The sequence below is a fragment of the Elaeis guineensis genome, chromosome 4, assembly GCF_000442705.2.
Source record: "Elaeis guineensis isolate ETL-2024a chromosome 4, EG11, whole genome shotgun sequence".
In the NCBI taxonomy this organism is placed as follows: Eukaryota; Viridiplantae; Streptophyta; class Magnoliopsida; order Arecales; family Arecaceae; genus Elaeis; species Elaeis guineensis.
Genome location: NC_025996.2, coordinates 130,391,966 through 130,418,040, shown reverse-complemented (window position 1 = coordinate 130,418,040; position 26,075 = coordinate 130,391,966). Strand labels below are relative to the sequence as shown.

Below are 26,075 nucleotides of genomic sequence, written 5' to 3'. Positions count from 1 at the left end.
AGTTTTTATATATATATTAGAGAGAGTTTTGGCTTTGTATGGTCATTTTGGATTCTCATAAAATATTAAATATATTATTTATAAATATTTAAAAATTTTTAATCATTGAAATATAGTATATGAAATATAATGATCTTACATCACTAAAGATAAGATTATCTCGAGGCACTGAACTAAGATTAGCTCGATCGTTGTTTTCGGGTCACCAAAAACCACCCGTGAGTGCTTACCGCAACCAAAATAACCACAGCCGCGAGGCATCCCTGTTTTGTTGTCACGTTCGTCGCACGTGACAACCATTAGTTAGCGTATTAGAGGATGCCCTCGGATCGTAAGTGCTTGTTCTTTCCCACGTTCCGCCCGGCTCCCCCCCTTTCCCCTCCCTTTGGTTATCCTCCTTCGAAACTCCAAACGGAGAAAACCCTAACCCTAACGCTAGCGAGCTCTAGGAAGGAGACGACACAAGGTGGGCAGACATGGCTCTCGCGCAGCTGGGCGGGAGCATCGCCCGGGCGTTGCGGCAGATGAGCAACGCCACGATCATCGACGAGAAGGTGCTGAGCGAGTGCCTGAATGAGATCTCGCGCGCGCTGCTGCAGGCCGACGTCCAGTTCAAGATGGTCCGCGACATGCAGACCAACATCAAGCGCATCGTCAACCTCGAAGACCTCGCCGCCGGCCACAACAAGCGCCGCATCATCCAGCAGGCACGTCCCCTTCATCGAAAGTTTTAATTATTCCAGCACGGGTTTGATGCTTCTTTGATCTTGTGCATCGTTCTTGAATATCAAAAGCTGGAAAGTTTTTAGATCTTGGCATATGGTTTTTGAAATCCGAAATTGAATGTTTTCATATGCTGAATCTGAAATTCTCATAGTTGAAACACCGGTTAAATAGATTCAGGTTATAATTTTTCTTATTTGTTTTTGGGAGTAGAGGTGTAGGGTTATTTTCCTTTTTTTTTTTTTTGGAAGCATATTGGGTTTTGGGTGATGGGATATGTTAACTTGTTGCAGTTCGAAGGGTTTCGCATCGTGGTGTTCTTGAAATTCACAACGAAACGATTTGCTGATTTCAATGGTGAATTTTTGATAAAAAAAAATTAGGGCTCGGTTTTGAAACAGGGGCGACCCCTTGCCCTCTCTCTGCCCCTCGCTCGGCCTCTCCCTTCCTCCCTCCTACTCCCTCTCCCTCACCCCACCCCACCCCACCCTCCTCTCTTTTTTACTCGCTTTCCTTCTCCCTGTCTCCCTCCCTCTCGGGCTCTCCTTGCGTTGAGAATGGCACGGTACGCACCTGTACCATGCCAAACCGGTTGCCAGCCGGTACACCCTCCTTGGTTTGGTGAACCTTGCTAGGAACTAAAAATTACATATTTTGGTGGTCTCTCACTAATGCATCATGTGGACGCATAAATAAATGGTTAAATTGATATAAGGCCATATTTTGCTATCATATAGACATTATATTGATTTTTAATTTATATATATTTTTAACATGCTTAGGTCATTATTGATAAGGTGAATTCTTAATTTAAATGCTTTATCATGTATTTCAGCATAATGTATTTTTTGTGTCTATTTGACATATATGTTAGAGGCTATCCAAATACATGATTATTAAATTCTAGGCATTTTCTGTGGTATAAATCCTAATGAAAAGTGGATATCTTCAATTTGGATGCCTCATTATTGATTTGGGAGTTGAGAGGAGTAGATACACTCTCCTCTTGAGAGAAGCAAAGTCCATCTCTATATTGTAAACAAGACCTCTTCTTCTTTATATATATATATATATATAACCTATTTTAGGCAGAGTCATATTTTAAGTTTATTTCTTTTAAGAAACCTCATAAACAACTAAATAACTCCTAAGATAGTAATTTGGCTGGCAATTTTGTGGAAAGCTGTTGAAACTAAGATACAAAGGTAATAATGTGGTATTTTGATTATGCAAGGACAATGAAACTTTTCTATCTGTTCTTTCTTTCTGTCCTAGCTATGAATAGGTATTGGATAAATCCACTTGTTTCTATTGATTGTCCATGAGGAGGAATGGCTGATTACTTCAAATAATATTACAGTAGCTCCTGAGAAGATTGAGTTTGTTTGACCCACTTGTTATATTATTTGGAGTTGGATGAGAAAAAAATGAGGATTTTTTGAAGATAGGAAGATGAATGTAGGTGGATCTTTGGAACTTCTATCTCATGATTTGACCTATTTTTATCGATCCTGATTGGCTTCTTCAATGGCTATCTAGTTTTTCTTTTGATTCATTTTATTTATTTATTTATCATATGTTCTTACAATTGTGAACTATTTACGCTATCACTCTGTGCAATCAGGCTATTAGCCTTCCTTTTTTCTCCTTTTTGGCTAGAATTAATTTTTCATCCTTTTATTAATTATTTATGAACTTATATTTGTTTAGACCTCACAATTCCACAAATAAGTAAATCTTTAGTTCTATTATTTCCTTTTGTTATCATTTGTTTTATTTTAATTTCACTTTCTATGTTGTAGTAATTTTGTCAGTGTCTATTCTCTCAGGCTATCTTCAATGAACTTTGCAAAATGTTGGATCCTGGGAAGCCTTCCTTCACACCCAAGAAGGGAAAGACAAGCGTGATCATGTTTGTGGGTTTACAAGGTAAATTAATTGGTGGTCAGCCATACATATGGCATCGTGATTATAGTGGAGAGGTGTTCACTCTAGTAAATATTTTTGATAAAATTTTATACCTATCCTCTTCATGCTCAGGTCCAAAAGGACAAAAAGAATAATTACGTACCATTTTTTTCAATGTATGCTGGTAGCCTAAAAGTGGAAGAAATTACTGACCTTCAGGCACATTTTTAAGAAATCTTTGAATCTGATTGCTTGGATGATGATACATTTTGGCCATGAGTTCTCCTAGTAGGTGGTCATGTAAAAGAAATGTGGCTACTTCTTTGAGAACTTATTATTTGTTCTAGAAAAGCCTCGAAACCGCATGCAAAATTATTCTCCAGATTTTTATGCCTATTTTTCTAAATTTCGCATTCTTGGGGGTAAGTGTGTTCCAAAATGTGACTATACAAATACTACAGCTTCTTTTGGAGTGTTTGAAGTACTAGTACTTTTGCATGTTATAAAGTAGGCTTTTTGCATATATACCCTATAAATATGCATTATTGCATATGCACCATCCAAAAATCACTGTTTGCATATATACATCTCAGATCATCCTATTTTTGGAATGATATCCCTCAAATTAGGTTTTTGACTGATAGTATTAAAAATAAGGAAATTATTACCTTTTGCATTAATACCCTTTAAAAAGAAAATTAATGTTAGTTTATCTATAAAAAGATATACCGTTGCCTAAATTTTTTAGTGGTATTGATGCAAAAGGGTAATTTGTCATTATGTGCTTCAAACAATTATTTATTAATATCGTCAGTCAAAAATCTAATTCCTCCTATTCTCATTGCTGCCAAATTTAGTGGTATTGACGCAAAAGGGTAATTTGTCATTTTGTGCAAACAATTATTTGTTAATATCGTTAGTCAAAGATGTAACTGGACAAAATTTGAGGGGTATGTATGCAATAGTGATTTTTAAAGGGTTAACATGCAGTCAGCCATATTTGTAAGGGTATGTATGTCAAAAGCCCTATAAAAAATATTGGTATTATATCAGTTTGTATCAGTACTTATGCATATTTTAAAATTTATCTTATATTATATTGGTCTGGGTTTTTTGCTTAACTCTTCATATTTAGAGATGAGCATGTAAATGCACAAAGAGTTATTTATTTAGTGCCGATCATTAATAATAATTGTCATTGGCAAACATTCTGAATAAGAACTATGTTACTGTCAGGCCATTTAAGTTAAACAAGGTTTAGATATAATTCATGATTTTGCAAATATTTTCTCTAAAACTAATTGCCTGTGATAGCTGCTTTCAGTTTGTTATATTGAATGTTGTTTATGATCCTTGTTTGATATTTTCACTTTCTCTGATTGTACTACTCACTTTGTTCTCAATATTGTCTATCCAGGTTCTGGGAAGACCACAACTTGTACCAAATATGCATATTATCATCAAAAGAAGGGATGGAAACCTGCACTGATTTGTGCAGATACATTTAGAGCGGGCGCTTTTGATCAATTAAAGCAAAATGCAACTAAAGCTAAAATTCCTTTTTATGGAAGGTATTATAGTTATCCTACTTGTATAACATGTGCAAGCTATGTGCTTTAGATGTTGAATTACAAGATCAAGTTGGTTTTTTTGCATGCCTGTGATAGTTTTCTAATGCTTGTCAACTACAATGTTGAACTTGTGGTCGAATATATATATATATATATATATATATAGACACACACACACACACACATACAGACGTGTCTATATATATATATATATATATATATATATATATATATATATATATATATATATAAAGAAATAGTAAAGCTGATGTTCGTGGTGGAATCTCCCCCCTGAACCTTTATATTGATGCAACTTTATCTAGGTTTTGATTTCTGCCCCTTTAAATGTAGTATCTGTTAATCCTGCAATCACTTTTTGATAGATATGCCTGTTGTATTGGTAATTTTATTGAATTAATTTGACAATTTATTCTAGTCACATATTGCAACTCCTTGTCTTCGAGTTGTCTTAATTGTTTTTTGTGTGATCTCGGTACATCATTGTGGCATGCAAATACATGTTTGATTCCTATAGGAGAGTTATAATAGTGAATACTTGCAAGTTTAAATAGGATGTATTAAAGCAATTATATGAATTAATGTGGTAAAGGCAATCTCTAAATTAATCAGAGGACATCTAAATTGCTAAAGAAGAGCTATTATGAAGTAATCAATGAAATGAAGAAAGAATTGTGAGGGTAGTTACTCTGGATGAAAACTGGAAGAACTACAATATGGTTTTAGCTGCATTGCAACCTAATGCATGGAGTGGGATAAGATGTAGAGTGTTTCAGTTTTTCAGTCTCGACAGAGAGTTTGGAGTCTTATTGTGCTGACTCTATGTTCTGGAGGGGAGGTAATGTGTTGATAATTTTGTCACAATATGGAGCTGTCTTACACTCACAACTAATTTCTAATTTACCGCTTGAGTGATTGATCTTTTTGTTGCTATCCTTCCACTTGTTTTCTGTTATATATGATTGTAGATGATGGATATTGGGAGTCCTTTCAACTTTGCCTTAAATGCTGATATGCTAGAAATGGCTGTAGTTCCCTGTTTTGAACCATACCTTCCCTCTTCATCTAGAGTCTAATGGTGAACTGAATTGTGCAGTGATAGGGTATATCTACCGAACCATGTATTGACTATTGATAAGCCCTCTGTTATATGCACAATCACCATGTCTATGAATTTAGGACTTGTTTATAGGGTTTTATTATGACCAGGAGTTGGTTCTAGAATATTTTTTTGATTTGGTAGATCATACATAAGATTATAAGCGGGTTGGGCTTGGCTTGGCCATCCCTTGGGTGATGCAAGCCCAAACTACTACTCTTGGGCTTCAGGTTGGGCCTAAGCATGAAAAAAATTAACAAAGTTGGGCCCAAGCCTAGCCAAAACCCAAGGCTGAGCCTAAACTAGAATGGAATGCCCTCATCTGTAACTCATTTGTAATGAAAATGAACTGAGGTGGGAAGTGTTTTCTTTCTTTCTTTTTTTTTTTTTCTGGGTTTGGGGGGGGGGGATTTGAGGATGGGGTTTTCACACAGTATCGTAGGGGTGGTTGGGTTCAGGAGGGTGGAGACAATGGGGATAGGGGTTTTCATGCAATGAGGTGACCTTTGTGGCAATTATCATTAACCAGTGATGGTGGTTAGATCGGTGCTGTTTGTAGGTTGATTGCTTGAAGGAGGATTGCTATCATCATTGGCGGTTGGATCTTCTTAAGTAGATGAATTAATGTGGTGTTTATAGTAAGTAAAGGCCACTGGCCACCAACATCAAACAGCGATAGGATCCAGCACTGGTGGACGAAAACTAATGGAGGGGAGAAATAAGGGATTTTGCATTGTTTATTTGATGTTTATGATCCATTTTGCATGCACACCGAATGATTGTTAGATTTGGAACTGGTGAAGCAGAACAAGTGGAGAGGAGGAAGGAGGGGTTGGTGGTTGGTACAATGGATTAGGATTTGGTTCAAAAGATTAGGGTTTTTAATGTGTAGTGATGGGTTGATCTTGGTCCTCCATTCAATATGAATGGATCACTAAGATGCATCTGTCAGTTAAATAATGTATTTTACAATTCGGTCTTTGTGTTGAGCCGCAAGATGGATGAGCCTAGCTGGAAAACTTCTTGAGCCTTACGTTTGGCCCCAACCCCAATTGCCAAATATTGGCTCATAGTGTGGCCTGCATGGCCTTGGTTTATTTTCACCCATTGCTATTCTTGATTAAAATTTGATTTGATAGCCTAATTATATGAGATAAATTTTGTAGGTTATGACTACCTATGTTGCTACTTTTGTACTAGTATTTTTTTCCTGTACACAAATAAAATAGATTTTGTCAGCTTGAACTTGATGCAAATTAGATCTATATCAAAGATTTAGCGTGAAGTGTTTTGTTTGTGAGAAGTGTCTTTTCATTATTATTGTTATTATTGAAATGACAAATTAGTCTAGAACTTCTAGAGAAGGTACATTACTACATTTTATATCAAATGCTTGGTTTTGTCATCATTAACCAGCTATATAAATTTTCAGCCAAATGCAACATCATGAATCAACATATTGCATCTTCACTAAAAGATAAGTGTGACTAAGGCTGGAAAAGTGTTGGGCTGATGGCCTTCTCCCTCGCCCAAGCTCAGCCCAAGAAGTAGTTTTTTTTTGGCTGGACGTAAGCCTGAAAATTCTTTAGGGGTTTCACCCAAAGCCCAGCCTAAGCCTGGACCGAAGCCTAAATAGGCCTGAGCACACAAGGGCCTGATCTGGCCTATAGGTAGGAGGAGAGCAGTGGTGAGCATTCCTACAAGAGAGTGAGGGGGACTAGAAACTCTATTGATATCCATGGTGGACCAAGCAAGAGAGAGACAGAGGGATGTCCATGGGGGATGGTGGTGGAGGGCAATCCATAGACATCGATTGTCACAAGGAGCTCTATTATTATGGAGATTTGGAGTTGGCCATATGGGAGCCTAGTTGAAGAAAAGAGTAAGAGAGCTACGGAGATAGAGAGGGAGGTTGGGGCTCGTCGGAGACAAGGTTAGAGGCAAGGTTGGGGCTCGCCTTTTTGTGTGTGTGTGTGTGTGAGAGAGAGAGAGAGAGAGAGAGAGAGAGAGAGAGATGGGTGGCTGAGGAGGAAGGAGCTTCCATGGAGGATTTCGATAAGAAATGGTGAAAAATTGTGACTAAGTTGGTTTGAGGCTTGGACTCGAGCTTTGGATTGGTTTCATTCTAGGCTTGGGCTGTTCTAAACGAGCCTGGAACCTGACCACAACCATCCCGGGATAGGCCCAAAACCCGGCCAAAGCCGGGCTTGCTCAATGGTTTTCGAGCTGACCCTAGGTGTAACCCATATAATAATGTCTTTGGCATCTGAAACTTAGATATATGTGGTGAAATTTTCGAAATGCCATTCTTATGCCATGTGAAGTTTTGGCAGTTTATGCTGATTTGATTATTATAGTTTAGAAGCGCAACTTGTTTTATGCTTTACCTTCTAGCCAAGTAGAATTATAACTGGAGGCTATCAGCTATCAAGTTTTACTTTTCTTGACGCCTTGGTTGAGAGTTTGGGGAAGAAAAGAAAAGAAAACAAAATATTAGTAAGGAGAGAAAAGAAAAGAAAAGAAAGGAAGTATATTTCTTTTCCCTTGATTAGAAGTTTAAAGAAAGAAAAGAAAATTATTTCTTTCCTTTTTGATTGGAAGCAAAGAAGAAAGGAAAAGAAAAGAAATGTTACAACCTTCTTTTATTATTATACTTTTGAAAGGAACCCAATAAACCCAAGAAAGGAATAAAGAAAAGATCTTATCTTTAATATTTTTTCCATCTTTTCTTTTGTTTTCGTTGATTTTTTTTCCATCCATGGGAGTTCAATCGGATGGGAAATTTAGGTGGGAGGCTTGAAATAAACCTAAGGATTGAAATGTAATCTTAATTTTGATCTTCATTATTAAAGGGGAAAGATAGAAATTATAAAAGACTTACTAACTCTCAATTCCTTTCTTTCTGATTCCGCTCGATTTGGAAGAGAAAAAAGTTGCAGATTTGGGAGGATTTGTATTCCCTTTGTTTCTCTCCTTTTCTTTTCCTTTTATAAAAAAAAACTACCAAGACTTTCTCCCATTCTTTTCTTTTCTCTCCTATGCTTCCCTCCCAACCAAGGCATTAGCGCAACATAGACGCTGCATGAAGTCCCTTTTATTTATCAGTGGTATGGGACCTTCTTGAGTTTTCCTGTGTAAAATATTATTGTATGTTTATATTTCAGAATTCAGATCCTGCGTGCTTATCATTGGCATATGCATGGGGAACATAATTTCACAATTGTTTGAACAGCTAAAGTGCCTTGTAGTTCTGTAAAGTTATCCATAATTGTTTATTTAGAATATCTATAACTTGGTGAAAATTATTTGGCAAAAGCTTGCACTCTATGTTTCTCGAGCATGAAAATTGTTGATAGCAGATGGGCAATGGCTGAAGAAGGATATATAAACCTTACCCCAAGTGTATGAGAAGTTTACCACTTTTTCTGAATCTTCATGACTGTATGATGCCACTAATGGTTTGCCCTAGTTTGTGTTTCTATTTTTGTGGCAGCAAGCAAATAATGTCTCTTAAAGGTGGCACTTGTAGTTGGAATATAGGCTGCACAAGTGCACATAATTTCACCCATGCGAACTTTCTTTCTCTCTCTTTATTTTTGGCAATTACATTTGAGTACCATGAATTGCATGATTTTGCTTCAAATGCATGCCATTATTTTTAAACTAGCAGTTTTTTTAGCTGACTTGATGGTTGATAAGTTGATTGGAATCCAGTCTGTTGTACTGTAGGAAATTTAATATACTCAAATGGTCACATCACTCTGTGTTTCTGAGTTACCTCTTATGGATGCTTGTATCTACAGCTACATGGAATCAGATCCTGTAAAAATTGCCGTAGAGGGTGTGGAAAGGTTTAAGAAAGAAAACTGTGATCTAATTATCGTGGATACAAGTGGACGGCACAAGCAAGAAGCTGCCCTCTTTGAGGAAATGCGTCAAGTGTCTGAAGCAACTGTATGTTATCATTACCTCCAAGTATATCCAACCAAATTTTTGTGCTATACCTGTCAAAATGCACTCAACTTTCTTGCTTTCTTGTCTCAGAAACCCGATCTTGTGATATTTGTTATGGACAGTAGTATTGGCCAAGCTGCATTTGATCAAGCACAAGCTTTCAAACAAAGTGTTGCAGTTGGAGCTGTGATTGTTACGAAAATGGATGGTCATGCAAAAGGTGGTGGTGCACTTAGTGCGTAAGTCCATTTGATTATGCTTGAAATGTGCATCACTATCTGCTTCCCTCATTTTTGCTTTTTGCATTGTCTCCTCAAAGAATCATGCTTCATATGTCTGTATGCTGATGATTGCTTGTCTGCACATGTACACTACAATACCTGGTGGTTTAGTCATGTTATCTTCTCAACTTGTCTAGTTTTGGAAATGATTTGGAAACTTGTTCCTAATATGTAGTAAAAACTGGCGTGGAGATCAAGTGTACGTTTCTGGAATATGCCTGACATTTTTGAAAGGATTCCAAAATCACTATTCAGAATTTGGTACTGAGAAAATAACTAACTTCACGGTGCTGTAATTTAATTGCAGTTTTTACATATTATTAAATTGTAATGGTGCACCTTGCATGTAGCCAGACAGTACCATCATCATCTCTTAATTGATTGTCCATCAGCTTGGTTTGTCTGTTGATTAAATTCATACAGATGTTTGAGGTCTTTAGTCATATGATCCAGTCTAATGGTTGATCAATTAGGATTAGGAATCTATGAAGGTGCATTAGGAAGTAAATAATGTCACAAAATTTTGTATATATTTTCTGAAATTACATCTTATTGTTTGAGACAACTCGGTGTTATGTAGTCAAATTTCTTAGGACTTCTAAAATCATGTGGGAAATTTCTACTTTTAGCAGAACATCCCAAGTTCATGATTTCGCTCTCTCATCATCCTATGTTTTTCGGCTTCGAAACTTTTTCCTTTTAAAAACCAAATACCTAAGACACATGATAGCTCCTTGAAAAAAAGGAGTTGACGATTTTAAAATTGATGATAGACCATCCAAATTGAAGATTCAAACAAGTGAGTGTGACCTACACTACAAAAATGCTTAGCAACCAAAAATTCATATATTTTAGTGTTCTCTAATCTTTTCATTAAGCCATACAAAAACGAATGATATCACTTGTACTAGTGTGGTAACATACATGATAGGTCCTATAACTGAAAATATACTTTATAGATCGTGATCTACACCTCTTAAAACATGAAAAGACTCAAAATCGCTAAGTTTTGATGATAGGATATGGTAAAACATGGTATCATGCTATTAAGCCATCGATTCTGGCATCTACCTGATGATTAGGTTAAGGACCACTCAAGTAGATGAATTTTGGTTTCAAGGCCTTTCTTGTAGTTTCGATCATTTTCAACTGTGTGTGTGTGTGTGTGTGCGCGTGCATGCATGCTTGCATGTATGCTTCCCAGTGAAGTCTGTGTATATGCATATGCATGTCATCTTGGGCTAAACCTGTCCAGCTATTTTTATGTATGCCAAAAATAGTAGCCATGCAAATTGAATGCCAATTGGTAGGATGGAAATCTGTTGTGGGATGCAAGCTCATAGAAGCAGGGAGTTTCCATCCATAACGAGCATGCAGGCAATTCTTCCTATTAGCCTTTTTTTAATGATGGAAGATTAAAGGGGAAAAGGAAAAAGAAGAAAACTGTATGCTGGAGTTCCCATCCTTCACGAGAATAAGGTAACTCACCTTGCTAATATTTGCCAGGAAGGAAAAAGAAAAGAAAACAAAACAAAACTGCATGTTTATCTTTAAGGAGGCATGCTTTGTTGCATCATGGATCCATGGTTAATTAGGAACTTTGCTTAGATTTATCAATGATGAAGAATTACTTGAGATGATTCCTTAGTTTGCAATGAATATGAGAACCAGGCTTGATGAAGAATTGGGATTCGTGGTATGAGGAAATTATATCTCTGTCAAAGAGGTTGATAAGAGTAGATGGTTACTTAAAAGGAATTAATGGGCAACTTGCACATTAACAACTTAACAATAAACATCTTGGTGGTGATGCTGACAATTGAGAATGAAATTAAAGGCAACGAGTCTATTTGATGGATGCCATGTTGTATCTACCAAGTAGGTCTCTGTTATTTGTTATTTTCTTGTCTTATTTATTTTCTTTGTTCTTCTACATTTAACTTTTTATTTTATGAGTTACTAGTTTCTTTTCTTCTGTATGGGTATTTTTAATAATAATGTATAACTAATGGCTGGACTTTTAGCTAAATGATTAATATACGATGCCTTGTTTCATGTGCAGTGTTGCAGCCACTAAAAGTCCAGTCATATTTATTGGAACAGGAGAACACATGGATGAGTTTGAAGTTTTTGATGTCAAACCATTTGTTAGTCGTCTTTTAGGTGTGCTATGACCCTGGTGTTTATTTCAAAAGCTTTACTTCTCCTGGTTAGCGTACTTATTCATGGTACTGTTTCCAGGCATGGGTGACTGGTCCGGATTTATGGACAAAATTCATGAAGTTGTACCTACCGACCAACAGCCTGAGCTTTTGCAGAAGCTTTCAGAAGGAAGCTTTACTCTACGACTTATGTATGAGCAATTCCAGAACGTCCTCAAGATGGGCCCCATCGGCCAGGTTGGACTATACTGTATCAGAAGCCTGTTACAGCTCATTGAAATTTGTCTTTTCTTGTTGATACTGCTCCTTTATGATTTATTAATTATCTTTTTTGGGGCATCATGAGGAATTTAAATATATCTATAGGTTTAATACTGTAGCCCATGCACATACATTGAACTTGATATGTGCGATACACCTGTTTAACGACATTGATATTGCATCATGGTCCACATTTTAAACCATGCTTGTCTGTTTCATTATTTATTCTGCAGAGCCTCTTTTCCTTATGCAGATGACTTGGTTTCATAGTCCATAGTTTTCTGCTGCCTTTTTTTTTTTCTTGGGTAACTTTTTTCACTTCTAATGTACTGAGCAGGTCTTTTCAATGTTACCTGGATTCAGTTCAGAATTGATGCCAAAAGGTCATGAAAAGGAAAGTCAGGCTAAAATCAAGCGCTATATGACCATGATGGATTCCATGACAAATGCAGGTAGTTGTGGTCCTTGTTGAGAAGCTATATAGAATTTATATTCAGAGAAAAATGACGACAACATGCTAGTCTGAAGATTTTTGAGGAAACCACATTAGCTTCCTCTTAATCTTCACCATAGCGGATGGTTGGTTTGCTGACCAGAGTTTTGCCATAGCTTTTCTCATTTTGCATCCTTGCAATGTTAGGACTCCTAGATGTGTTTTGATTTAAACATGTAGTGATGATGTCTTCTAACTTCACATCAATGCAGAGCTGGACAGCACAAGCCCGAAGCTCATAAATCAGTCACGTATCTTGCGCATAGCCAGAGGTTCAGGCAGGCCTGTGAAGGATGTCACGGATATGCTGGAGGAGTACAAGCGCCTTGCGAAGGTCTGGAGTAAGATGAAGGGGCTCAAGATCCCAAAGAAAGGTGACATGAGTGCGCTGTCCAGGAACATGAATGCTCAACACATGAGCAAAGTCCTTCCCCCGCAGTTACTGAAGCAAGTTGGTGGAGTTGGTGGCCTTCAAAGTTTGTGGAAGCAGATGGGCTCGAAAGACATGATGAGTGGGATGTTTGGAGGGGACAGATAGATGACTCAAAACTGTTTCAACGCATCGGCATGAGATCTTCCGTGATGCCAAGAATTGACATCCATGCAAGCTTTTTTTGCAGGGATCTCAATCCTCTTAATATCTCGGTGTTTGTCCGGTACCCCTAGCTGTGGTTCAATGTTCTGTTGCACTGGAGTGCATGGATTCTTCACTGGAGCTCCAGCTCGGACTTTGTGATCAGGTGCAAGCTAGGGAACCGTATGTTCTTATAACCGAGTTTTTAGTGGTTTTTGCTACCTCTGGTAGTTTTTATAGGGAAATTAATTAATGTGGATGTACCTTACAAAAATTTAGGGGAAATAGTTACATGGATAGACGAACTGGAAAGTGTTCTTAGTTCTTGGAGGTACTATAACATAATAAGAGATTGGATAAATCGTTGTTTCATTCTTTGATGGTTGCTAGGCAAAGCTGGAGTGGCAGGGCTACTCCCATGCTAGGTTTGACGCGCCCAGCTCAACAGCTGCCCTGGGTTTTGTCCACCAGGTTTAGGTTTCTGAAGCCCAAGGTTTAAAGAGCGGCATAAATTTCTATTCACAGAAATTATTGTTGGAATTGTTAATATAATGGTGCTATAAAGCAAGCTAGGGTTTAAAGTGGCAGTTTATTTATCTGTATCTGTTTTCGTATTCGAATCAATCGAAATATAGATAGAGATTTAAAAATTCGATTAATATTCATATTCATGTCTATATTCATAAAAAAAAAATATTGATATGGATAGATAATTATTTGATTCGTACTTAAATATTTAAATTTTTACATAATTTTATATAATTGTATATAATATTTATTAATTTTTATAAAAAATATATAATCGTATAAATATTTTTTTTATTTAATTTATCATCTATTTGGTAGCATCATTGATTATGTAGTCATAAAATTTAATTATTTAAATTATATTAGTAATTATTTATTTAAATAGTATTTATATTCATTTAAAATATATATGAGAATGAATTTTTGCATCTAAATAATATTCTTAAGACCAAATCGGTCCTAGTCCTAGGATCAAGCCTGTCTTAGGATTTTGGAGCCAATCCTATGGCTCCTCTCATGGTCTCTCAAGGCTTGGGAGCACCATATCAACTCTTATAATCTCCACCTTGGTGTCTCAAGCCTTGGTAAATCCGGCAATGTCCTTCTGCATGATCCTGCTATCTCTACATGCCCTGACAGCCCCTTGTGTGACCCTTGCCCTGCCAACCTTCTTCTGCTTCTACACGCGCTTAGAGACCTCTAAGATGACCGCCTCCACCACTAAAGTCCTTGGCTTTTTCCTTGGCACCATCCTAAAAATTGTAGACTCTTTTTTGCTAGGCAGCTGTATTACTTGCCTTGGACCTCCCTGGAGAAATCACAGCGTTCCTAGACTGGTATTCGCTGCAACCGAAACCCTCTCCACCTGTGAAGCCACCTCTGTCTGGTGCTCCACCTAAATCTAAAGTCCATCTAATGCTACAAAAGCCAACTCCATAACTGAGTCACCCGAGGCCAACCACCCAATGCTACACTACTGGGTCTGTCGCTGCACCTCGATCACCATTGCTGCCTCTTTGGATCCTCCACACTCTGCGGACAGCTCTGAAGCTGTCTCGGATATCTCCACATCCTGCAGGCACCTTTGAAACTCAAGAGCTCATCTAACTCTTCCAAAATCCAATGACTGAACCTAAGAAGTTCCACTCTAGCACTTTATCCTCTTCAGCCTTTGCACCAACCATTACTTCAATTTCTCCTGGAGGAACTGCAGATCCCTTGGCATGCACTAAACCCACCTATCGTCATCTGGGCTAGTCATTGCCCTCACATAGGTATCTAGATCCTCTCCTATTGCCACTGCTGCATTTGACACTATCTCCCTAGAGCCTCGATCCATGGTGCCCACAATTCTGCATAAATCCATGTAATGCGTCACCGCCGTTAGTGCTGGAATTAGACACATATCTCTGCACCCCTTGGTTCTGAATCTAGCCCAAACCATCCTCCACATGTAGACGCACCTCTGATCGGTGCTCCACCGAAATAGCAATTCCTCCCGATGCCTCTGCAGAAGACAAAACCTGATCCAAGATCAGTCGCCCAGCACTGTCTTGCTGGACCTCCTATTGAACCTCCACCATCATTGTTGTCGTTTCGAACCTTCCACACTCTGTGGATACCTATGAAACCACCAGAGAACCTCTTTCTCTGAACCAGCTGCGATACTCTGTGGATCAGCCATCTTCATCACCCCAAAGCTCTGCAAATTCATACTCTAGATGAACCACTAAATGTCCCCCAACTACATCTCCGCCTTCCTGCATCCGAAGTCTGTATAGTCGCTTCTTCAGCACCATCTCAGTCGTTACCCCTTGGGGAATCTCTTCTCCAATGCGCCATATGTGCCAAACACTCCTCATCTACCAAACAGCCCCCCTTGCTGCCCTCCAAACTAGCAAACTCCATCGTCTGTCGTCATACACCCCGATCTTTCCTCCAAGATCGGATCCCACCAAAGTTGGACCATCGAATCATGCACCCATACCATCCAAGATGAGAAGCTCCCCTTTTCATCACACCTCTCTACCTCTACCTTCATTCTGCTTCTCCTAGTTGGCCAAACCACAACAAAAAATCAAAGGTAGATCCGAGAGTACCTAAGACTAGAGTGCAGATTTCAGCTTTTTCCTGTATGACTCCTCCTTTGCTTCCACGCTTAACCTGGCTCTGATACCAATTGTTAGGACCATCGTGCACTTGTGTGGACCTGATGAGACCAATGATGGAGCCCTCTCCAAGAGTCCATGATAATTCGGACTCTCTAAGAGCAGCAAACACCATGTCCTAGACCGCTGCATTGCCTGAACCTTGCAACAGCGACCTAGTCCACATCTCCCTCACTTCTAGAGACCTGGGATATGCCTCCAGATCTGATCTTCCACTCTCAGGACCCTTGGAACTAGGGCTAGGGATGTGCTATCTTGGGGCTAGCAAATCTAGACCAAAACCAATGATGAGGAGGAGTCCTTGTTGGACTAGGACTCCATGATAGCCTTTCTCCTCCTGCACAGCCTTTCCTTTTGCAACTCATCTCCACCACCTATCTAGATCTATTGGGCAATCAATTAAGACATTAAGGTCTTAAGATCAAACCCTTATTGCTGTTTTAATTCCAGCAAAAATTGAGATCTAGGTGGAGAGAAAATCCCTTTGCAACACGAACTACCAGCACACATCTTGATAGCAACCTGCATAGCTTTTCCTTGTTACGTCTCTTGTTTTGATCCTTTGTAGATTTTTCTTACAGGAAAAGACTTGGTCCCTTAGGGCTTGTAACCACCTCTTGGACCAGCAGCAAGACACCCCAAAACCATAGACTCCTGGGTGTTAAAATAGGGAGAAAACCGACAGCACAATATGGGCGACAATCTCCTTGCGCGCAGCTCTTCTTGGTGCATCTCCTCTCCTATCTTTTAGGAGTTTGTTGTGCGGCCAATAACCAGATATTAGGATGTGTAAATTACCTGGAGATAGGCTTCAAAATCCCTTAGATAATTGACTCTAAGGTATGGAGAATCAGGAAAAAGAAACACCACACAACCATAGTGCTAACAACCTAGCGCTAACCTTCATACCGCATGCCCCCCTTCCTTCTAGGAAGGGGGACGTGCATGGAGCTCCTTTCCTTGCTGCCTAGGGTGGCATGCAAAACCAAAGAGAGAGAGGAAGAGATTAGGGAGAAAGAGTTTGCTTCATTCCTTATGAATTAGGGTTACATACAATGTATATATAGTCCTATACAATATACTCAACTCAACCAAAAAACTCCTCTAGGCTAACTCAATTTGAATGCACTCACCCAAGCCCATGTACACACCTATGTCTTGCCTTGCACTCATCCCCATGGATTTAAATCTGATCCAAACTTGGATTAGCCCCCATAAGACCTACAAACTAGAGCCTCATGATCGTGAAGGGCTAAACCTCCACCCTAGGACCAAACCGATCCTAGCCTTAGGATCAAATCTGTCCTAGGATGCTGGAGCCAATCCCATGACTTTTCTCATGGTCTCCCAAGGCTTGGGAGCACCACATCAACTCTTACAGGTTTGTCACCTTTTTTTTATCTTCAAGCTCTCCAGGTAGAGTGGATAGTTCCTCTTCCAGTGGCTGTCAGCATCACAGTGGAAACACTCTCCCTTTATTTCAGCCTTCTTCGGAACATCCTTCTTTGATTTGCTCTTTTTTTCTGCTTCTTCTCAGGTTTACTCTTCTTTTTTCAATTAGACTTTCTCTTAGATGAAGAATTTTGCCGCACAATAAGAGCAGTACCCTTTGAACTCTTTAAAGTTTCCTCATTAGTGACCAATATGTTGATTTATTTTGGTATGGTGCAATCAAGTTTGTTCATATGAAAATTTATAATAAATTGACTATATGAACTCGTAAGGGATTGAATGATCAAATCCATATGTAATTCTTTTTGCATATCAAGTCTGAGCTTCCCAAGCTCCTCAATGTCTTTGATCATTATCATATAGTGCTCATGGACTGACTGCCCTTCGGGCTCTGCTCGTCATACAACTCTTGTAGGTGAGTGATCATAGTGCTGGCAGGGGGCATATGCTCATACTGGCTCTACAACTCGTTTGATATGGAAGCCAGTACATAGCACCTAACCTGACTGTCTTCATCCATCTACTTTTTATATGCTGTTTTTTGCTCAACAGTAGGATGGTTTGGTAACACTAGGGGTTCCTAGTCAAGTACATGGCCTAATTTTTTCGAAGTTAGGATAATCTTGAGGTTTCTATGCCAGTCTTTATAATTGATTTCAGTCAAACGATTGGACTCAAAAATACGGACTGGAGGATTTGAAGCTGACATATTTTAACTACGAGAGTAGAGATTGAAGTTAGACTTTTATACTTTAAATTTATATTTACTCTAAGAACTTTAAGAAGTAAACAAAGGCTCTCACTATTTTTTTGGATCCCTCCACTCTCCAGGTGGAAAGCGAATATCCTAACACGACAATTGAGTTTTCAGTGAGTGTTACGGTCTCACCGATGTCATGTACCTCACCTAACAGTTATTGATAATATGTACACCGATGTGTGGATAACTCTTTGCTCAGATACTTCTCTAAGCATGTTGCAGTGACTTGGTCTCTAAGTTATGTGGGCTCACCTAATAGTTATTGACCACACTCCTTAGTTAAATCTGACCCATGGTTCACAAGCAGATGTAAAGCCGTCATTGGGATCTCACCTAACAATTATTGGACTCAATCCCATCCTTATTTTGGAGCAACTTTTTGCTAATATGATGGTTGCGTGTTCTCGATGCAACTGAACCACTGTGATCAGTCGAGAATAATCAACACCAATACCATATCCGTACATCGATAATGGTGGAAGACTTATGGACTTAATATTTATAGGGAGGTTTATATTTGATCTCATCTAATCAATCATCATATGATCGATCTAATTAATATGGGCTAAACCAAACCACCAAGCAATCTTATTCAAGACACAATCTTCCAAATTGACTAGGTAAGTAGAGATCGATGGGGGTCCCCTTATTTCTTTCCTTAGACACTAATAAATTGGTTAGATCAGTGAATAGAATCAATTAAATATCTATCTCTCAATTACTTATCTTAGACACTAATAGGTCAATTGGTCCAAATAGATTAATTTAAGTGAATTAGGCTCAAGTCATTGAGCTAAATTAGGTCCTTAGGTTAATTGATTCTACATATGAGATTTAATCAATTTGATCAACAATAATTATATAATCTTAAACTTAATTGATCTAGTCTTAATCAACACTTGACTTAGTTTGATTAATTACTTAATCAAAATAAATCCATTATGATCAAATCAAAAATTTTAGATGCAATCTAATTACATGATCTAATATTTGATTTACCCATGATCAAAACTCTCATGCATAAATATAAATTTCAGATTCTAAAATTAAATTTTAGATCTAAATTTTTTACATAAAAAATAAATTTTAAATTATGAAACTAATTTTTAGATTTAACATATAAGCATATATCTCATATATGTATATAAAATTCAGATCTAAATAAAAATTTAAATCATAACATGATATCATATATCTCATATACAAATTATGAATCATATTGAAATTAATTTTTAGACCTAAATATGTAATTATACATCTTATATATGAATTATAGATTAGGTCAAAATAATTTTTAGATTTATGCATATATCTATATATCACATATACATGAATTAGAAATCGATCTGGAATAAATTTCGGATCTATGCATGCCTTTCACATATCGAATGTATGAACTAAAAATTAAATCTAAAATAAATTTTAGGTTCAAAGTAATCATCTATATGTCTTATATATCCAGAAAAATTAGATTTTAAAACTATTTACAAAATATGTATGTCAAGTTCATGCATATAAAATCCATGGCTCTGATACAACTGTAGGAATTTCGTGTCGAAATATGCATATATACTTTGTTTTTTTTTAAATAATACAATGAAATATAAGATTAAAATATCTTTTAATCTAAATTATGCATGCATAGAATAAAGAACATATGGATGTATATCATATGCTGAAATTAAATACATGCTGAATTTTGTACTGAAATTAAATATGTGATCGAATCACATACCTATTTCATAATTTTTTTCTTCAAATCTGGATCTGAAAGAGAGTAGGTTCTTTCTTAGCCATGCAAGTATCCAACCTCTATGAGTATCCACTTAGGATCAACCTGAAACAACCCTTTTTGGTGTTGATCTTTTTTCTCCAAGAATAATCATCCTACGAATCTGAACGAAGCTTGAATTGTGATCAACTCTTTGATCCTTTTCTTGATCTTTTTCTTCTATTCTTTTTTTATTTTTATTTTCTTGATTATAAAGCAACAAAGATCTGAAAATCAATAAGCAAGGAGGGATGCCCAAGCTCCTCTTGGGCATGGAGATAGAGGATGCCCAATGCCTTTGGGCAGTGGAACCAAATGGGAGAAGAGAGGAAGGTGTGGGGAGACCTTAGGAGGCTTGAGAGCTACTGCAAATCTGATCATAAGAGCCTTATAGAAGGTCCCTTTAAATAGGCAAAAGATTTGAATCCTATTCAAAATCAAATAGTCTCTTAATACAAGTCTCACTTGCATTAGGAATTCTTGTAGCCTTAGATATTTGATCCCCTTTAGAAGATCCATTAGGTGCCAACTATTGAAGCCTTTGCACCTATTTTTTCACATGCCACATAGGGTTTAGGGGACGTCCCATGCTGGTTCTTCATGCCCTCTTTTAAGTGGGCACGCCCAACTTGATCAAATCAAGTGGTGTCCTAATATAAACAATCAAGAAAATTGATTAAAGATTTGAATCCTTAATGCATATGATCCAAAATCCTAAACACCCAACAATTGAAGCTCAATGAATCTAATTTATTAAGATTATTAGTAAATAATTAACTTGAATTAATCTTATCAAATAAGTAATTCAAGTACAAAGAAAAAATTGAGTTCAATCATGTGCTAGCAAAATTATCCTGAACCTAATAAGATTTTTCTAAATTCAATTAAGACATAAGCCCAATGGCTTATTTCAGATCTAATCTTTTTATTGTGTAACCCCATAGGTTCAATTCTATCTGGTAGTGAGATATACAATGATCTCTACTATAGTATCATTAAAACTCTTTTCAATAGATCAGAATAATTTTACTCTAACTCATCAAGGATTGTCAATCCTGAGCAACCCTAGTATACTCTCACAATCCATCAGCGATATCTAGCAATATGTAGTGGCAACCCAATAGAACTAAAATAGAATATCAAAGTATAGTTCATATGTGATTCAGTCCCTCTATCGTGAGCTTTGACTAGATGATAGATCATGGATAAATTATCAAACCTCATCATCAGTCATATAATAGATTCGATCAGCTCAAATCTATTTATGATCTTCATAGAAACTCTTTTTAGCAATCACACTACTGTGACCACATATTCGCGGACTTAGCCTCTCAAATCTCATAGGACCACTCTTCTCTATTAAGTTCAATAGATTCCATCCAGATTCATACACTACTATAATAGATCAATTGTCGTCAACATCTACTACAAGATCTCAATAAAATCATATTTATGTATCAGTCAAAATTCAGCAGTCTTACTATGAGCAATCGTACCATCGTAGGTCAAAGAATCATTGATACAACTACAGCATCGAGACAATCACTGACGATCGAGTAGAAATCTAAGTGATCTATTGTATGATCACACTCAATACTAGTTGTTCTCTAACAATTATCCACACTCATCGCTCAGTGTCTCTACACGGTAATCAGAGACTCATCTATCCAAAAAAAATGATCTGTACATTGATCTATCCAGATCGATCATCATTCTCATGATGATACTATGATCGAGAGTATTTAAAAATTAATTATATATACTCTAATTCTTAATATTTTGAGAATATGTATCGAAGTATGAATTCTATGGATGATTCAAGGACACATTACTCTTGAATGAAAGTAAAACTTATCCTTTTATTGATCAAATCAATATTTTAAGTATAAAATTTTGTCCTAAAAATATTATAATGTATCAGCCGTATTGACTTCTAGGACATACATCTAACAGAAAATAATTATGTTAGATCTAAAATTAAAATATAAAATAAGAGGTAATCAGATTACTTACCTGATTCATGGAACTTCTTCTTGAATCTGGATCTACAGATGCCTATGGCAGATTCTATTGTAGCCACACAAGCACCCGACCTCTATGGATATTCACATGAGGCTTGATCTGATTGAAGGCTTCTTGTTCTCACTGGGTTGTTAAATTCCTTACAAAGAATGCTTCCTTGATGGTTGGATTAGATCTCCTTCAATCTTCAAAACAATCTCAAGAAAGAAGAAAAATTAGAGGAAGAAGAAGACTAGGAAGGAGAACACTTTTCTCTTCTCTCTTCTAAATCTCAATGCCCACAAGAGCCCCGCGCCCCTCTTTCTACTTTTTCATAATAAAACTCAAATTAGAACTACTCTCACGCACCACAAAGAACCCTTTTTAATAGGCATCCAAGAGTTTGTGTTGGATTTGGTATTGACAAAGTCAAATTTAAATCCAATTCAAACTTAATCCTATCTCAATCTAAAGAGAGGAAGGGGGGGATGTGGAATCTACTTTGGGCATCGCTTTTCTTCACGCCAATTCAAAATTTATGTGAAGGAGTGGGCATGAATATATTATGGCATGGAGAGGGGTTTCATAGGGTGGGCGGCCAAGAAAAATGAGTCCTAGTCCAACTAAGACTTTCTTGGTTCTTGGTCCAAGCTTAACTAATTATTGGTCCAATCATAACTAACTTAAAAATTAGTTATAACCAATTAACTAATTAAGTCCTAGCCCAATAGGAATCTAATTAGGTCCCAATCTAATTAGAAAATTAGTTAGACGAAACCCCATCAAACTAGGGATTAATTTCTTGGATAATTGGGTTATCACATAATCCAATAGGGCTTGATCTGATTAAACCCAAATCAAATCCAATCAATTTTATTTTTAAATAGATTTAATTCTAACCCCATTGCTCAATCAAATCGAGCCCTATTGCAATCCAATTGCAGATTAAATCCTCCATTAATTCACTAACACTTAGTGAATTGAATATTATAATTTTTGTATTGAATTAATCATCAATCAAATTGATAATTAAATCTTATTATGATTCATAATCATAATCCAACTATCTGATCAGTCAAAAAATTTCTTTTGCATGTGATCCCATAGGTTCTTATTCTATCTGATAGTGAGATATACCATGATCTCCATAATAGTATCATCGAAACTCCTTTCAATAGATTAGAATAATTCTAACTCACACTTAACAAAGACCATCGATTCAAGAACGATCCTAGTGACTTCTCATAATCTACTAGTGATGTCTAGCAGCATGTGGTGGTAATCTAGCAGAATAAAAAGTAGAACCTCTAGGTATAATTGCTGTGTGATTTAGTTCCTCTATCGTGAGTTCCGACAAGATGGAGATCATGAAAACTCATCAAATCCCGTCATCTGTCATATGAAAATTAATCAGCTCGAGTTCAAATTATGAAACTCATGAAAATATCTTTCCATCATTCACCTTGCAGTGGCCACTGACTTAAGGGCTTAGCTTCTCAAATCCCATAGGACTGCTCCCTATCTACTAAGGTCGATAGATCTTTTATAAGTACACATCCTACTCCTATAGCGAACCTACTATAATCAATGCACACTACATGATGTCGAATGGTTAGAGATCATATTTATATGTTATCAAACTATAGTAACCTTACTGTGAGCAGTCGAGGCACCATAGGTCAAGAAACCACTCACACTATTATAGCATCGAGAAGATCACCGATGAGTGAGTAGACATCTATGTGATCTCTCATATAATCACCTCAGTATCGATGTTTTTTAACATCCACCTGCACTCTCACCCAGTATATCCACATTGTAGACTAGAGACTCGTCTATCCAAAGAAGGCAATTTGTGTATTGATTTAACCGGATTAATTTCTATCCATTTGATGATCCATCGATTGAGAGCAATTTAGGAATTAATTATACACATCTCTAAATCTCAATATTTGAGAATATGTATCTTTAAATTATTAATTTTTTAGATGATTCAAGCACAAATTATGCAAGAATGAAAATAATAACCACTTATTTTATTAATAAATAATAAATTAATTATAAATTTATGTCCTAAAAGAATATAATGTGTGAGTCAACTTGATTTTTTAGGTCATACATCTAACAATCTCCCACTTGACCTAAAGTCAATTGCCATATACCTAAGACTCATCTTCTCAAGGTGAGCTTCAGTCTTCTATTGGCTAAGAGATTTTATCAGTAGATCCGCCACGTTCTCCGTGGAGTTTACTTTTTGCACTTTGATATATTTTTTTTCGAGATAGTCGCGTATGATGTAAAATCATCGCTTGATGTGCTAAGACTTCTGATGAAATCTGAACTCTTTAGTAAGGGCTATGACGTCGTTGTTGTCATAGTAAAGTGGGATGGCATTCGATGACATTACTCTGAGCTCTGTAATAAATTTTTTGTATCAGAATGCTCCTTTAAAGCCTTCGATATGGCGATGTATTTAGTCTCCATTGTTGAATTAGCAATGATCGACTGCTTGGAACTCTTCCAACTAGTCGAACCACCATTGCACAAGAACACAACCCGATGTAGACCTTCTATCATCAGGATCAGATGTAAAATTTGAATCAGTATAACCTTTAATTCGTAATTCAGATTCTCCTCCAAATACCAAAAATAGATTCTCAGTTCTTCTTAAGTACTTGAGGATGTTCTTTACAGTTGTCCAGTATTCTTTATCTAAATTCGACTGATACATGCTTGTGACTTTCACAGTAAGGACAATATTAGGTTGAATACATAGCATGACATATATAAGACTCCCTATAGCCAAAGTATAAGGGATCTTGCTTATGCACTCTATCTGCTCAGGTATGCTTGGACACATCTTTTTAGAGAAAAAGATGCCATGGTTAAGGGATAGAAGTCTCCTTTTAGAGTTCTCCATGTTGAACCTCTTTAGTACTTTCTTTATGTACATCTTTTATGATAGGCCAAGTATCCTTTTAGATCTATCTCTATAGACCTTTATTTACAGAATATTGGATGCTTTTCTAAGATCTTTCATGGAGAATTCCTTAGATAATTATCTTTTCACCAAAGTTAGCATGGGAATATCATTTTCAATTAGGAGGATGTCGTCCATGTACAATATAAGGAATGTCACTGCACTCTCACTGATCTTTTTATATACACAAGGTTTTTTCTCATTTTTAATGAAATCAAATATTTTGATTGCATCATTGAACCGAGTGTTTCAACTCCGATAAGCTTTCTTTAATCCATATATAGATCTTTGTAGCTTGCAAACTTTATGATCTCCATCACTGAAAGTGAACCCAAAGAGCTGCTTCATATAGATATCTTCCTCAAGATATCCATTTAGAAATACCATTTTCATGTCCATCTATCATATCTCATAATCATAGTAAGCTATAATAGCAAGCAGTATGCAGAGGAATATAAGTATGGTCATAGGCGAAAAGATATCCTGATAGTCAATGCCTTCATACTGACTATAACCTTTTGCCATGAGCTTAATTTTATAGATCTCTACCTTTTCATCTGCACTAATTTTTTTTTTGTAGATCCATTTACACCCAATAAGTACTATACCCTCAAGTGGATCCACTAAGGTCCATACTTGGTTTAAGTAAATCGAGTTAATTTTTGACTTCATAGCACTTAACCATTTCTTGGAGTCGATCTCAGACATCACCTCGCTATAGATTTTGAGGTCATCTCCATAATCCCTATCTCCTATGAGAAATATTTTTTCTACATTCTCTATAACAATACTTAAGTACCTTTCTAGAGGATGGGAGATCCTACCATATCTATGAGGTGGAGGTATAACTTCTATTGGCTCAATGTTAACAAGATCATCAGCTCATCGCTCTTTAGAGATTTTTTCTTCAAGCTCAATCAACCTTCCGTTGCAACCATCCTGGATAAACTAATTTTTTAATAATGTGGCATGATGGCTCATAATCACATTGTGATCTTTTGAAAAGTAGAAGCAGTATCCTAATGACTCTTTAGGATATCCTATGAAGCGAGCTTTTGCAGATCTAGCCTTTAACTTGTCTGCTGACTATTAATCTCTTGACATAGGCTGGACATCCCCAAATCTTGAGATGACTCAGGTTCGATTTCTTACCATATCATATCTCATATAGTATAGTAGGAATGGACTTAAAGAAAATCTTATTTAACAAATAAATTGAAGTTAGTAAGGTATGTCCCAAAAAAAATAAGGATAAATCAGTGTAGCTTATCATAGATCGAACCAATCTAATAGGATCTTATTTCTCTTCTTCGATACCTCATTGAGTTGAGGCGTACTAGGAGGAGTCCACTGAGAGGCTATATCATTTTT

The 26,075-nt window shown here is 36.9% G+C and overlaps 1 protein-coding gene across 1 annotated transcript; it reads left to right on the top strand.

The window, feature by feature from the left end:
- The first annotated feature begins 350 nt into the window (after window positions 1-350).
- LOC105042664 (signal recognition particle subunit SRP54 2) lies at window positions 351-13,416 on the top strand. Its single transcript, XM_010919958.3, has 9 exons — window positions 351-707; window positions 2,553-2,652; window positions 4,049-4,202; window positions 9,123-9,273; window positions 9,364-9,512; window positions 11,617-11,717; window positions 11,796-11,953; window positions 12,315-12,429; window positions 12,683-13,416. The coding sequence occupies exons 1-9, from the start codon at window positions 477-479 to the stop codon at window positions 13,006-13,008; spliced, it is 1,485 nt and encodes a 494-aa protein (XP_010918260.1). The 5' UTR covers window positions 351-476; the 3' UTR covers window positions 13,009-13,416.
- The last annotated feature ends 12,659 nt before the right edge of the window (window positions 13,417-26,075 follow it).

Coding starts and splice junctions, on each gene's coding strand:
- LOC105042664 (XM_010919958.3), top strand. CDS start 477: ATGGCTCTCGCGCAGCTGGGCGGGAGCATCGCCCGGGCGTTGCGGCAG. Junction 9,274..9,363: donor GTCAAGTGTCTGAAGCAACT/GTATGTTATCAT, acceptor TTCTTGTCTCAG/AAACCCGATCTTGTGATATT. Junction 9,513..11,616: donor GGTGGTGGTGCACTTAGTGC/GTAAGTCCATTT, acceptor TTTCATGTGCAG/TGTTGCAGCCACTAAAAGTC.